At 35.4% G+C, this 16275-nt stretch overlaps 2 protein-coding genes and 1 long non-coding RNA gene across 4 annotated transcripts in view; 2 read left to right on the top strand and 1 right to left on the bottom strand.

The window, feature by feature from the left end:
* Positions 1–16275, bottom strand: part of Trim9 (E3 ubiquitin-protein ligase Trim9) — a 45966-nt gene that overhangs the window by 28452 nt on the left and 1239 nt on the right. The gene's annotated exons all lie outside the window — the stretch shown is intronic.
* LOC135791852 (uncharacterized) lies at positions 6164–7519 on the top strand. The gene is made up of 2 exons (XM_065302409.1): positions 6164–6674; positions 7143–7519. The coding sequence occupies exons 1-2, from the start codon at positions 6326–6328 to the stop codon at positions 7424–7426; spliced, it is 633 nt and encodes a 210-aa protein (XP_065158481.1). The 5' UTR covers positions 6164–6325; the 3' UTR covers positions 7427–7519.
* On the top strand, positions 12737–13798 carry LOC135792585 (uncharacterized). The gene is made up of 2 exons (XR_010548394.1): positions 12737–12900; positions 13665–13798. It is a non-coding gene; the product is annotated as an uncharacterized lncRNA (long non-coding RNA).

Raw genomic sequence — 16275 nt, 5'->3', positions numbered from 1 at the left:
GATGATGCAGCTGGACATTGTTGAAGCCGCGAGGCGTGTTGTCCACTAGAGACGCACACACATTGACAAAGCTGTAATTGCGCGTTAATGACGAGCGGATGCATCGCGCGCGCGGACAATACGCGCATTAGCACATTAACCCTGCGGCGTGCGCACACAATTCGTGTTTATCTCTAATCTAAGCTCGGTGCGAATAATATTGAGAGAGGTGCGTCGAGGTGCATTGTTCGGCCCAGAACCGCAACCAGCAAATTCGCAAATTGAGTTTGCCGCTTGCAATCGAACGTTTTATTTGGGAAATTATCATGCAAGTGTTTCAATTCGGATTGCATACAAAGCTCTGATAATTGTTTTATCAGTGGGGATAATTATTTTAATCAAATTTGTGTTAAAATTAATTTTAATTGATTTTTTTGTGGTAAAATTGATCGAAAATTAAATTTCACTGTTCAGGCATTAAAAAATTCAAATAAATTAATAGAAAACACATTTAAAACAAATTTGCAACCGATAATTGATTTGAATGTGTTTATTATTAAAAAACTGTTGTTGCGAAGCGATTAAATGCTGAAAAGTGATGAAAAGTATAGTTGGATGCATAATATTCAGTAAAAAAAGATTGATTGTGCGTCTTAATAACATTTTAAAATATTTTCATCATAAATATCACTGGATAAAGTTATTTTAATCAAATTTAAATAAAAATTAATTAAATACAATTTTTTAATCGAAAAAATCGATAAAAATTAATTTTACTAACTCGGAAATAAAGAAACTCTAACAAATTAATAAAAACTAAATTAAAAATGCATGTGTGTAACCGCTAATTGATTTAAAGGTGTTTATAATTACGAAATGCTTTTACTAAACGTTTGAAACGCTATAAAAGTGTTGTAAAGTATAGTGGGTTGCATAACACGAAATAAAATCATCGATTGCACATTTTTATAGCATTTTTCCGACACGTAATGCACGCGAAATGTTTATTTATATTTTATAAACGAACCGAGCGAGTTCTCTGTGGATGTAATTTTAAATTCTACACTCTGCAGCATCAACAAAAACGCCGGCGCACGTTTTAATGTCGAAATCGCCTCGTCGACGAATCGTTAATTATTAAATTAAACACGCTGCGAGGCCATTTGTTTAGCTTTTCGCGCACGGACTAAAAAGCCTGAATAATTACCGGTTGTTGCTGCGATGAAACAATGAAAATCCATATGGGAATTGACTTAATTCACAAACAACACACACCAAATGTTAATGATTATTAATGATTTAAAATCTAGGTACTAATCATATAAACCCAGCAGGATGAAGTCTTGAGTCTTAATGAGAAAATTCTTTTCCGCTCGAGGTGATTCTCGCCCCCTGATTTTTATTTGATTTTCATCGTTTTGTCGCTCTAAAAGCGCAGCGCAGCGAAATTGAAACTCGAGGCATGACTAAATGAGCACTAAAACCGGCCCGGAATTGATGGAAGCCCGGAGTTGGCTGAGTGGTAGCGAAGTGTGGGTGTGTGCTGCCGCCGTCGTGATGAGAAGCGAATTCAATTTGCACCTACCATCCACCGCCGCCACCGCGCGCGCAAGGCGCGCAATTATCGTTCACTTAGCGTCGGCGACGGCGGCGAGATTTGTGCATTAATGCGAGCGAAAGCAGTGCTTCCGTGTCTGTCAGAGCAAGAGTTATCATGTCACAAGTCACGTAATAGTAATATTACAATTTTTATCTATAAATATCTAAAAAATATTTTTCGACAAAATTTAATATAAGCTGGAAATTCAAATCCTACTTTGATTTCGTAACAACCCTTTATGCTGGATAGGAAGCCTCTGATGTGTGAGTTGGTAAGCTTGTGAGCAGGTTTCATTCTGATGGGAAAACGTCATTATCGAAGGATAAGTGCCCGTCGATATTGGAACATCTCGATCTCGAGATGGCGCGCGTCAAACGAAGGGTGAGAAATGTAGGTAATAGAAGCCGGTGCGCGCGTAAGGTAAATGTGAGATTGGCCCGGATACGTTTCGCAAAGCGGGGCGCATTAAGGCGCCATTGATGAAATTATAACGCGCTTAGAGAGCAGCGTCGGATGAATGGATCCATAATTTATTGCTGTACCTTCGCTACGATCAGAGGAGACATGCCAAACATTTTGTTAGGGAAAATATACAGAGTGTAGTATTACAAAAAAGCACAAACACATTTTAAAATGGTTTGATTTTACGAAAAACTCAGTAAAACGACGAAATTTGGAGTTTTTGGTTGGTTTATATTAATTTTCTCGTTGTAGCATTAAAGATAGTCTGTGTAACGACAAAAATATTTTCATTTCTTCCCAATAATTGATTAATTTTTGTTCCTCGGTGTTACGTCACCTCTCTATAACGTTATAAAATCTCTTCTTTCGTAAAACTCATTATAAAACAATTTTTTATTATTAATTTTAATTTAAATTTTTAATTTTTATTTTTAGTTTTTATGAATACAAATAATCGATTTACGAACCGCCAGCCTCATAATTAATATACTCAACCGAACATAAATGCCCGTAATACGTTAATTCACGTAATACTCGTAATTCCACCTTTATTGTAATTAATAATCACAGCCGAAATTAATATTAATCACCTGATGCTCGCTTAATACTCGCATCGGGCGTCGTTCACCTCCAATCGGATAGGGGTTGATCGTAAAGGGTTGTACGACTGCTATTAAAAACCATTTATGCATAAATAAATTACCGCTGAATGTGATGGTGATGCGCTGTATTGTATTGTCTACAGTAAAGGATGGATATCAAATATTAAATGCTAGGTATATACGTATACAAGTCCGTCTCGTTGCGGTGGCGGTATTGCCTTGAGCTTTGTATGTTTATATAAAGTATAGAGTGTGTGGGTGGATTTGCTCGGACGACGGATGTGAATTCGGTTTTCGAATAATACGAATATGCGCGTAGCTTGAGGCTGGTCTAATAATCGCGGCGTGTGTAATCGTGCAGAAAAGCACAATGCGAGCTTTCACGCATCGTGGGTTGCTGTTTGCATATGGGGGAAGGCAGAAGCAGAAGGATTGAGGGTGGAGGGATTTGGACTCAATCTGTCGGCGTCGCCACTGTTTCCATCGATATTGATAAAATTTAACAGAGGATTTGAGAAGAAAATCACAATTATGTTAGGGATTTCTTTGATTTCTTATAATTTCCGCTTTAAAATAATATTAAAATGACTTTTAGGCACAAAATATAAGAAATTTAATAAAATTTAATGATTTAAACTAAAATATAATTGTTTTAACTGAAATTTCATCAATTTCGAATTAAAATCACCTAAAAATCTACTTTTAATCAATTTTATTTAATATATTATATGTTAGATATAGTTAGGGATGATTCTGAGGGTTGTTACGGATATTGAAGCTTTGCATACATTACGCCTCGATTGCTCAATCTCACATGCTCACAATAAAGCACTTTTTAATAGGAAATTCAATCAGAATCCATCCGTTTCAATCGGAAACTCAGAATAACAAGTATTTTGTAATAAAATCGTGCGATACATTTCGAATCCAGTAAAAATATTACTAATAATACTTTTCTTATCTTATCAGTACCTATTTATTATCACTATAAATAAGAAAATAATCTCTCGTTACGATATCCCTGTGAAAATACAGGCGTGTTAATTGTGCATGGCATGACATCAGAGATAAATGACTAAATATCACTTTATCAACAATACTTTACGAGTATGAGCAATATTTCGGTAATTTTTGGCAAATTCTCAAAACTTTCCACATTGAAAAACTGTTTCAGAAGTTTCTGAAACTTTCAACTTTCAAAACTTTGCGACCATCACCATCAGAATTAGGACGATGACTAAGAATTGTTTGACGTAAGTCGGAGACACACCACGGGGAATGATCATCATCATCACCACACCTCATTATGATAATCTGAACTGAATTGCCAAGCGTCAAGCATCCTAGACGGCAATGTGCCAAAAAAGCTTACAACTTTTCTAGTGTTCATTCTTTTAGGAAACTGCATGCTATACACAATTTGCAATGAAGAATGAACTTTGAAAATTGGCGTACGAAATTGCTATTGAGAGCATTTTTACGCTAAGTACTCGTACAGCACATGAATGTGAATTTATTTTTATCAGACAAGGGTCACTGTGAAACCACGATGGTGATTCGATCCGGCACTATTTCGGCGCTACGTCATCATCTTTGGATAATGGCCAAATGCCTAGGAGACAGCCGCAACATTGTTTAAAAATACTAAATGTTTAAAAATTTAAACTAAATATTTTTTTATACAATTTTTAAATAAAAAATAGAATTAAACAACAAAAAATAAAATTTTACGAGTTTTAATTTACTTTGTTTTTGATACACCCTGTATATATCCTGTCCCGGTGCATTCTCAAATCCGTGTAGTAGAGAACATATTCGCGATTCGTTTCAGTCATACTCGCGCCAGCGTCGCGCACGAAACTAATTAACTAAGCGCCTAAACTAAGGCGACTAATAAACCGGCACTAAGTCAAGTCAATTAATTTACTGGAAAAAATCAGCGTCCGGTTACAGCAAAGGTTAATTAACAGTAAACACGAGTCCAAGCCCAGTGATACAAAAGGAAGATAATAATAATAAGAATTTAATGGTTTATCTTTAAACCGAAATTGTGATTTCTTGGTGAGTAATGTGTATTTTCGAGTTTTGTGTTCGGCAACCTTCAATTTGAATCGCAATGCCGGCCGGCGTTTTAAAATTAATTCACACATACGAGTACGCATACGTTGGAATGACGTCGTGCAGCGTGCATGCTTGCATATTGAATTACACTGCAGCGAAAAACGGATCGTAAATTGATAATTACTTCGGAATAAAAAGTGAATAGTCCGAGGAAACACAAAAGAGCTTTTAGAGTTTTGCGATTGATTGGTTTACTATTTTATTAATTACTCGGAAACCAATCAAGGTATAGTGATGATTTCTTAGAAAATCTATAGAGTATTAAATTGTCAATGTAATTATGTAGAAATTCAAAGATAATCATTTTTTAATTAGCAGTTACAAGCCAATTAATATTAATTTAATATATTTTACCAAAAAATCTAGTACAAAGTTTAATTGCTTATAACTTTAAAACTAATCAACATATCGATACAATTCTTTCAAATTTATAGTAGAATTGATTCCAGAATCAAATACTAAAAAATAAAGAGCAAAACTGAAACAGTTTTGGAGTAATTAATTAAAAACTATTAAAAGTCAAATCAAAGTGATATTATATACTTTTTATTCTATAAAATCAACTTTAACTGTTAATAACTTTGTTAATAATAATCTGATCGATAAAATAATTCTACAGTTAGACGCAGAATTTAATACCGTTCCTAATCTGAAGAAATCCTAAATGTAAACCACATAATTAACGAGTAATTAATAAAAGTCCACATCACAACAAAATACTTCCACTTGTTTGTTCCATTTATTTAACACGCGATGTTTTGATATTCATAATATTTTATTTAAAAAGTCCAGGTCCAATACGTCACGGTCTCTCAATAATAATAATTATAAATAATTATTTATTTAGTTTTTGTGCTGCTGCACATAATTAAAAATAAATTTAAACCCAAATTAAAACTTCATCACGAAAAAATCGATACCCACAGCACAAATATACTTGTACACCGCTATAATGATAGTTTGGCAGGATATTAATCCTTTTCAATACAGGGTGTACCCAAAAACCAACAAATTTTACTATAATACGCCTAAAAACATGGTAAATTAAACTAAAACACATTACAAGCTAAAACTATGCATTCGTGCACAATATGTATATTAAACTACATTAAGATTATGCAAATTGAAGCGAGCGTTAATGGTTTCATTAGGACACTCATTACGATCGTTCCCTGCGCTGCCAGTCCCAGTAACTTGCGTCCTTAATCCAGCCCGAAATCCTTTCGCACGTAACAAAAACGCGCCTGGCACGCGAACATTACATTACTTTACATTTAAATTTACATTTTTACTTTATTTCCCTTTCCTGCATGCAACAATACTTCCTTTGGGCATAGTCATACTCATAAAGTTTATTTTTTCCAATCTGTAATTAGCTGCTAACGATCCACCGGATTTCAATAAAATTTTTGTTTTATTTTTTAGATTTTTTCTTCACCACTAAAGAAAAGTACTTGAAGAAATCAAAACGGGGGCGAAACGAAACCACAAACGCAGGACGAAATCGTCCTCGAGCGCACCAACGAGCACACGCTACGCCAACAGGACTAATATTATTAGCATGGCTAATAATAATTATGACAATTACGATGATTACAACACCGGGCAATTACAGCACGCCAAACATAATCGACAAAATAGTAATAGGGTTAATATGGTTATAAATCATGATTGTGATGTGTTCGAGCGCAAAAATGACGAGAATATCAATGATTATTTGATGGAGAAAGGCGGATTATACGTGGATTATAGTGATAATACGGATGAGAGTAAGATATGTGGCACGGAGCCGGTGCCGGACATGTATCAGAGCTACAAATTCGGCGATTGCATTCCACGGTCTGGCAAGGTGTTCTCGTACACCTTTTGGCGCATCAAGGCGAATGCCGATGTTTTTTGGAGTATACAAGGTTCGATATTACATAAATAAATTAAATTTGAGTGTATAAAGTGACATATTTAGGCACGCAAAGCTTCTAGTGTTTAAATTATAATTTTTTGTGTTTTAATGTTTTATTTTGAGTGTGAAAAAGTTTTCTTTTACACACTAGAGGAAAAAAACTCATATTTTATATTAACTTTAACTAAATTTCGCAATAATATTTCAATGATACATAAATATTAAACTTCCAATGCTCAAATATTCATTTTTTGCATTTTTTCGAGTATAAAATCGCATTTTACGCACTTGTGTCCAAAATTACAAATTTTAGCACTAAAATAACTAAATCAGCAATCAAATCAATCATTTCAATAAATTTACCATGCATAAAATACTATTTTTTACACTAAAACTTAAAAATGCAATTTTACAAAGATATTTTTTTAATATTTTTAAAATTTCCCAAAATAAATTAAATATTTTGATATATTTTTAGGCAACAATGAAATGGAGGGTGCCATTGGAGGTGTGTGGATAGCAACACAATATTTCGGCAATCCGTCAGCAGCGCCAAAATTCCGCCAAGAAATCACCCTTACACACCCCACCGAACACAATATTCAGATGACGTACGCGTCACCTCTCACCGAAGGCGAGAATTGCATCTTTATATCAAAAGCAATCGTCCACCATTTTCGGAACGAAGACAACTCCATCGATTTCGACTTCCGCATTGTACGCTCAAAGAAAAACCACCGCAATCGCAAGAAAACCTTTTAAAACTTTCAATTTAAATTCAATAATTTAAATTTAATTTATTTCTATTTAAATTTTAAAAGATAAAAAATAAATTTCTACCATGTATAATATTAACTTTCCGGTTGGTGTAATTGGCAATTTTCGATAGATACTCAATTAATCCGCTGACGACGGTTAGGTAAGCAAACTTCCAATTAAAGTCACTCCTTTGCCGATTCAAATTAAAATTTTCATCCGCTTTTATTGCTCCCCGATTGTTAACAAGCTGGGCCGTACAACTTGAGCGTTTTCCTGTTTTCCGACGAAAAAGAAACAAGACAGGCTTAGAAGGGTTGTGCGTGTCGATTGATGCCCGACGTCGAACATGTGTCGGTCGAGTGTGTTCGAGAAGAGTTTAATTGAAAATCTCTTTGGATCGACGCGCTACCACTTCAAACATTTTCGTATTTCCACCAGCATTTTCCACACTTTCATCCCCGCAAAAGCAAACGTTTTGCAGCCAGCGAAAAATAAATTTGCGTTGCGTTCCTCTGCGCGTATCAATGATGAAATATGTTTGGCGAGCGAGCGGTAAAAAGCGGAAAAAGTTACGAGAGCGCAAAAGTTGCAAAAGTGAAAAACTCAGCATTTCGAATCGCTTTAAAAGGGTTGATCTCAAACGAGTGCAAAATCAACTCGCGTACTAATTTTATTTTTAATATTAGTGGCACGAGCGCTCCTGGTTCGAGCAAAGAACTAAATTTGCTAAATTCAGCAACGTAGCCCGGTAAGGAAAATGTTCGCATGACTAAACCCTTTCCGCTTTCCACACAGCCATCGCTTCCATTTCCTCTCCTTCTCCGAGCAGATTACACTTAGAAAAGGTTGCATGGCGCTGTCGTCAGACACACAACCCCTCAACCCACACTCGCGCGAAACTGTCGATTGAAAAAACGCGTCGACACGTTTGAGTGGCTTTTTTCATCAAATAAACTTCCGACCGAAGTGCGTCAAACCCAACAAAAAAGTGCTGCGTAACCGAGGATGCTAAGAATGCGTCCTTCAGGACACAAAAAGGACTACAACTACATTCAAACATCACTGGGTGATTTTTTGATTGATTTTTAATGCGCTGCAATCAATCAAAGTTTCTTTAATTCCTGTTTAACTCGTAGAACTACGTTTGCGTTTGAGTTATCGACGGAAAAGTTTGCGGAAGAAAACCGGGGCAAATATTACGAGTTATAACTTTCGGGATTATCAATCATCCAAGTTTGTAATTGAAATAGCAAATTATTCCGTCTCCCAAGTTTCCTGTACTTTTATAATTGCAATTTTTTACAAAACAAATATTTTGAATAAAATATTATTCACATCTGGTGTGTAAAGACATAACACACTCAAGCTGCCCTTCCGGTTCGTATAGAACACGCGCGGAAGTTTAATAATAAATAATTTCAGTAAGGAAATGAGCGAGGAATAAAAACTTATTATATTACAGCCAAGCGCCTGATCCCCAGCTCGACGTAGATCTAAAAATACGCACGGAGCTTTTTATTGTTTCGCAAAACACATGCCGCCGAAAAATATCACACAATAAAAACCGGAAATGCGGAAAATAACAACACGAACAAAAACTTACATCACGTAAGAAAATGAAGAACGACATTTATGACGCGCATACAATACATACGAGTAAACGCAAGTGTCGGTTATTGTTAATAAACACGCGCGAAAATTCTAATATTTTGCCAGCAAGAGCGGTGCGCACGGAGAAAAATCAAAGTGGTTTTATAGTTAATAATGCGCACGACGGGCGGCGCAATAATACTTAATTAAATAAGCAGTAGATGCCAAAAAATACAAGAATGCAAGTAAGGTGTGCAAGGAGTGCGCAATACAAAACAAAACCACGATAAAGTTTATAGCCGCTTCCCACGACGATGTTATTGAGCGAATTTACTGACCTAAACTAATAATAAACGCTAGAGAACTAAAAATAAACGTTAATGATGAAATAAAATGCGTAGCTATTAAACTCGTAAAATTTAAACACAATAAACACATTAACCAGCATAAAATTAAACGTAAAACGTAATATTTTCATCAAATTTGCTTCTAATTAAATTTTTATCAATTTTCGAAACATAAATAGATCATAACTCAAAATCTAAATTAAAACTACGCGCAAAAAAATAATTAATGAGGTCTCTACTGAAGAGCAAACTATGCTCAACATCGAAAAGCTAAAGATACCATTCTGGTTAAATTTAGAAGCGACACCGAAACGAACTGAGCGCTCTGCGCATGTTTCTTTGACTTTATGCAGGCGACACACGACTAACGAACATACCTAAAGCCTAACGAGTGTCCTTCATCAAAAATACCTCCTCTGTATACTCTGGTATTCATTTAAAAAGATTAAATACAAGATAATGCGTTATTATGTGATAACTCACGTTGTGATCCACAAAAATTAGTAAAGCTACCGTTTTTACAGCAATTACTTACGAACAAAGTTTCCCTGCTTTTCTGTGTGTGTGTGGATAAATGAGGATAAATGATAATTGCGTTTTAATTCCTTACCTGAAACAAAAAGAAAATGATTAATTGCGCACTTGCCGCTGTTGCTGTTGCCATAATGTCGCATCGTGTGTGTTCTGTTTCTGTTGTTTGCATGTTATTTTCGATGCCAAAAATTACAAACACACAAGAAGCGAAAATATCTTCTAATCTTGCGATACAAAAACGTAATTAATGCGCAAACATATTGTAATATTTCGGCTTAATTTGGTATTTTCGTATTTTAGCCAGTGGTGGTTTTGGTTTTGGGTTTTTATATCGGGGTCTGTGGTACAGAGCCTCGAAGGGCTGATGCATGTTGATGTCGAACGTAATGAAATGCCGAAATTCGCTTTACGAATATGCTAATTAATTAATTCCGGACATGTTATGCAAATATTTTCGCATTCGTGCCGGACCAAAATGACGGTATTATTCGGTCACACATGCGAAAACCAAATAATACATACAGGGTGTTTACAAAACATGTTGTAAACATAAATAAAACAAAAACAAAAAGCAAATATTAATCAATTTGTAGGATCAAGCGTTTTGTTTTGTTTTATTTTCTGATGTTTTAATTGACACAGTTTTTGTTTTGATTGTCAACGCAACAATGGTGTGCGTAGCGGCTGAATCAACCATAATTAATGCGCGTAATTGCTTCGTTTAAATGCGTGTGTTGTGTTTTGTTTGTTTAAACAAAACCTGCCAATCGTCGGGACGAATTAATTGAATCCTCAATGGATCAATACAAACAAATGCAAGCGCAATAACTATCAAACACGCGATCGTAAATAAATTGCAAACTGTGGTTGTTGCAATTGTTGCAATTTATTGATGAGTGTTTAGATAAATTGCGCATAACTCACACGGTTTCGGTTACTAGGTTAACAGAAAAGCAATTTATTACGTGTACAATCAAAGCGACAAAGGAATTATTAGTTATTTTGTACAGAAATTAATAAATTAACGAAAATAATTAATTAATTTATATTTTTGATAATATTCTAAAGCCGATTTATTTAGTTATTAATGAAATAATCTAAAAATTGTTTTTGTATAAACCGTGAACAAAGGAAATGCTTACCTCCTACGAGTACAGGAAAATAATAAAAGTAAAAAATAAAATAACCAACTAAATACAAGTACGAGTACAAGAACTCGAGTATGCATAATGAAATGCCCTCGAGTTACGGGCGTGAAACGCAACTTCTGTACTTTTAATTCCGATTCATTCCATGCTCGAAGAGGGAAATAGCAAATAAACTAGTAAACAGGTGAAGAAAATAAAAAGCGCAATTTTCTTCGTGGAAAATAAAATAAAAAATAAATTTCCTTTGAATATTGAACGAAATTTATATTTATATTAAAGTTTTCTTGGAAACTTTTCCTGAAAATGAAAAGTTCTGCATACTCGCATATTCTAGGAGCGCTGCTTAAATTCTTAAATATTATTTCATTAGCTGTTTGTAGCTTCTTGGCACATTGTTCTCGTACATTCATTGTCTTTATTTTAGCGTTTAATTAGTTTGCACCCTCGAGTTGAAAACTGTGCAATGTTTCTAATGAGCGTAGGAGTTGGCAAAAGCGCATGAGATTATACTGATTATACTGAATGTATTTTGTTTAAGGTAAAATTCTAGGTTTTGAAGATTATTTTATGTTAGCTAGACAACACCTTGGAATGCCTAGTGAATAAGAAATTAAATGCAATTTAAGAAAAACAAGGAAAATAATTAAATTTCATAGAAAAAAGAACAGAAAGTGTAGAAAATGATCAGAAGAATATATATATATATATATATATATCTTCGGTAAAAGCTTGTTGTGTTAGTTACAACACTTATAACTCAAGAACGGCTGGGCAGATTTTAATGATTTATGACTTGTTTGATTCATCTGCTCATAGAATAACAGAATAACAATTAAAACATCAAAAAGAGTAATTCAAATCTAAATGGCGTTAAAGTTTACAATTAGCATTTCTCAATTTTCTATAAACCAAATTTCTAATCTTATTAATGAAATCGTTAATACAAGGTCTAAGAAACCAAATCCTAAAAATGAATTACTTTTATACTAAAAAACTCCTCGAATAAAATACTAAAAAATAAATTCCGCGTCAGGAACATTTATTTCCCCGGTAATCTTTAAATGTTTCGATTTCTTCCTCTGAAACTCGAAAGGTAAATGCACTTGGGATCGCAATCGACGCAACAACAACACATTACGATCTCGCATGCTCGGCGCGGCAAGAAATGCAAGTGAATGGCGAACGAGCGACCAACATCAGCATCCCAAGTGCATTCGCACCGCACACGACCCAACCGCCTATGAAATGTATGAACTTGCTAACATGCACACAACACAGCGAAGACTTCTTCTTCGCTGCGGGTTTTGTGCCACGCTGGAGACCGCAACGGCAAATTCTCCCGAATCGCAAGTCAGACTCAGACTTCTTGATGGCGAAGAGCTTTGATGCAATATGCAATCATGAGATGGCAACACGACCAAGCACTACTACTACTCATGGTAGTGTGATGTTGGTCCGTCGAGAGTACATGCCGGAGTAAACGAGAAAAGAACGTATCAAATCAAAGACGTTGATGTGTTGAACGTCAATAAATGTCGTAACGTGTTACCGACGTGTTTAGCACAAACCAGTTTTACAACAGACGTAAAATATTTCCAAAAACAATGCTTTTACGTTGTTTTTTAGTGATTTTTGTATTTTTTTCATATAATACCCGAATAAATGTCACTTCTCATTCGCATTGTTATCCCTGTCACATTTTTCCATATTCTCAATTCGAAATATTCCAATACAGCATATTTCATTGATATAATCGAATGAATTCGTTATTTTCATGGCACTTTTATCGTCTCCGCGAGTGCATTCGAAATAAGCCACTGCTAGCCGCCTCCACCGCCACCAGCATTTCTTCTCGACGGTAACAGTAGAATTTCATTTTTATTCCGATCGTCCGCTCACCGCTTACAGCTTTCTTACGTCGAGAAAGCCCGCAAGGTATAAATTTTATTTCATAATGCCGTATGTTACAAACGCGCGGTGTCCCGAGCACACAATACGCATGTAAATGAAACGAATCTTGCATATCACACGGATTGTACATATAAAGGTACATGGCGTGTATGGAATATCGTAATGAAAATAAAAGAATGCGCGCTGGGGCCTGTCGGATATCAGGTCATGTCGACCCCGGCCCCAATCACTACCAGCCGCGTACAAAACCGGTTGTGGTAGAGGTAAGGTGGGCAAAGGCTCAAGAAAGACATGGAACGCAAATCATAATCATAATATAACCAAGAAAAACATGAAAAACTTGCTATTTTTCACATAAAATTAGATAATATCTAATTTTCTAATTTAGTTTATGTGAATATATAAGAATCAAAAGCTTTGTAAGCTCCTCCACTCTGTTAAATTGAACAAAACACCAAACAAGTCTTGTTCTTGGCTGAAAGCGGCTGCAAGGTAGAGATATCTCCGTGCTTCGTCGTTCAAAGCTGCTCCAATTCCATAAGAAAACGAAAAAAGCTCGCACGGCACAGGAAATATTCCAGCGCACGCATAAAAAGCGCTGTTACTATCTCTGCTACACCTGTATAACTACATTACTACACCTATGGCTTCAAGGCTTCCTTCTTACATGCTGCTTTGATTCTTTACTCTGATTCGTGTTTTCTTTTTCAGCTTCACGGTGAACAATGAACAAAGAAAAGCAGCTCGAAAATAGAACTTTACAAGTCTGTATATATAAATAATTACATTATTTCAATTTCATAGAGAAAAGAAAATTTAAAAAATAAAAAAAACAATATTTTAAATTTTTTTAAAAGTTGCGTTAGTTAAAACATTTATAACTCATGAACGGCTGGACAGATTTTATTGATTTATGATTTATTGGATTCGTCTTGACCCAAAATAGCAGAATAATTATTAAAATACCAAAAATTATGATATACAGGGTGTTAAATACTCGATGCAAATTCATATAGAGATTTAATCGTAAAGAAAGTTTAATTATTCAAATCCAGATGGCGCTAAAGTATGTTTTAAGCATTTCTCGTTTCTATAAAATAAAATTAATTATATTGTAATTTTCTTCCCGAAGAAAACTTTTTCCTCCTGCATCTCATTAAAAATATAAAATCGAAGAATGAATTACGTCTGGGAATATGCCGTAAATAACCCACGACGATATAATCCCAATAAGTTTGTCATGCCTATTGTTGTGGCACTAACAAACGCGTCCTGGATGCGCTTATTTATTACCCCTGCAGCCTAGCAACAATTGCAGCTGGGAGCTTTCAGGCTCTTATTATATCCTCCTCGAAACATTTCGAATTTCATATTTCATAGACGCGAAGTAAACTCAAGAGATAACCCCGTGGATTATACCAAATATTTTGAATTTCTTGCATTGCGATCCACTTAAATTGTTATCCACGTCCGGCAGGAACTTCATTAAACTACCACTCGACAACAATTCGTGGATTTCGCTGGCGTATAACAAGCTCCCTCTCAATTATTTACAAATAAGCTTTTTGCTGCCCCCCGAGTAGAGAAACTTTACGCGTTGTTCTCGACCCTAGAAATTTAGGTTAACTCGATTTAGTTTTCGCCGGGCACGTTTCTTAAAATGATTTACGTCGAGCATGATTGGATGGATAAGTTGGACCCGAATCATAAACACCCCTATCATATCTGCGATCAACTTAAGCCTAAACTCCCCGGTGTTATTTTACAAAGTTTCAAGTTGGCACTCCGGGTTAAGCAAGAAGTTCTTTTCATGCGGGTGGGAATACGAACACGGTTAGGACCATTCCGTGACTATTAATTGTGGCAATCGGCGTTGTTAGTGTCGCGTTACTGCGCCACCCAAACACGCGAACCCTTTGACTCGGCGTAAGTATTCTAACTGGAATTGTGGTTATACCCGGCAAAATCCAGTGTGCGTTTCTTTATTGTTTCATAGCGCATTTAATTCCGGCGACACCATCCGTGGAATTCTCGCAAGAAACGAATGAAAACGTTTTTATGGCGGTTTCAATAATAATTCATCATTTTCATGCCTAGGGATGTCAGAAACCCACGAATATTTAAACTTTTTGCACGTCGTGGTATTTTAAAGCGTTTTTTCGCCTTCTGATGAACGTTTTTCGATGTTCTTTGAACACGCAGCGCATTGTGAGTTGATTAACGCGCGATAGTTAAAATTCAATAAATTTCCAGCTTGATTGCACGCCGCACGATTGCGCGAGTCTTGTTATACACTTCAAAAGTCTTCAACGATTGCGACACGGCGAACAATAGACGCAAATAAATAATAACCGGATAATAAACGTCAGGACTGTGATCCGAAACGTTGCGGAACACGAATCCAAGCGTCAGTTTTGTATCTATCAAAACGAATAACTGCAGAATATAATACAGGGTGTTTAATATAATAAAATATTAAAAACTTAAATTGATAAAACGTGTTTGACTGTAAATGTTGATACAACAATAGCGTTCTAGATAGATGGAAGTGACAAGCGTCTAAACGCCTGAACATGATCGCAGATAGTAAAATCATAGATCAAGCGAATCGAATAGGAATTGGTAGTGGTGGTCGACATGCGACACGAACGAACCTTCGAACTTTCCTGTGATGTTCTACATGCGGCACGCGCGTCTCACACGCCCGCAACAAAGGAAATGGGCGACAGATGCCCGAATAATGCCTTTCTGGTGTCCGAGCAAAGCACACATCACTCGTTCATACAAAACGTTTAGCTTTAGTTCGAATGGAAACATGTTAACACATTAAATAAAAACGAAATTATCCAACGAAACAAATAATCCACGTTTTGTGTCACGTGAAAATATGTGACAAATGACTTTTTGGAAGCAGAAACCAGCTTGGTTTAATATATATAAATAAATCGTGAATTCTGGGAGCTGATTTCAAAGAGGCACGTGTCAGGGAGCCAGCTGTGACTGAAACTTCTTTGAAAATCAAAGAAATCGCTATGAAAACATCCCAACAGTTGAAAATTGTAATTTCGGGGAGATTTCAAAGCAATTTACGCATAATTAACAATGAAAATGTTCAAAGTTAATCAAAACCATGACTAAAGTGATGATTTAATAAGAAAAATAAATTTTTTTAAATTTTTACTGTGAAAAATAAGTTTTTAGTGTAAAATTTGCATTTTTTGCATTTTATTTGTTTGTTTCAAAGATAAAATTTTAATTATTCCCGGAAGAAAGTGACTACAATGTCAAAAATAATTGCCTTTGATTTCTCCAACATTTTTCC

This window comes from Atheta coriaria, unplaced genomic scaffold (assembly GCF_025399875.1).
Source record: "Atheta coriaria isolate IRGN ID8LTWV9N9 unplaced genomic scaffold, Caltech_Dcor_3.1 hic_scaffold_5_pilon, whole genome shotgun sequence".
Lineage (NCBI taxonomy): Eukaryota > Metazoa > Arthropoda > Insecta > Coleoptera > Staphylinidae > Dalotia > Dalotia coriaria.
The sequence above is the reverse complement of the archived record's forward strand: the minus strand, read 5'-3'. Positions and strand labels throughout refer to the sequence as shown.

Excerpts from the sequence above, each read along its gene's own strand:
- LOC135791852 (XM_065302409.1), top strand. The coding sequence starts at position 6,326 with ATGGCTAATAATAATTATGACAATTACGATGATTACAACACCGGGCAA. Across the intron at positions 6,675-7,142 it reads TGTTTTTTGGAGTATACAAG|GCAACAATGAAATGGAGGGT; the intron begins GTTCGATATTAC and ends ATATATTTTTAG.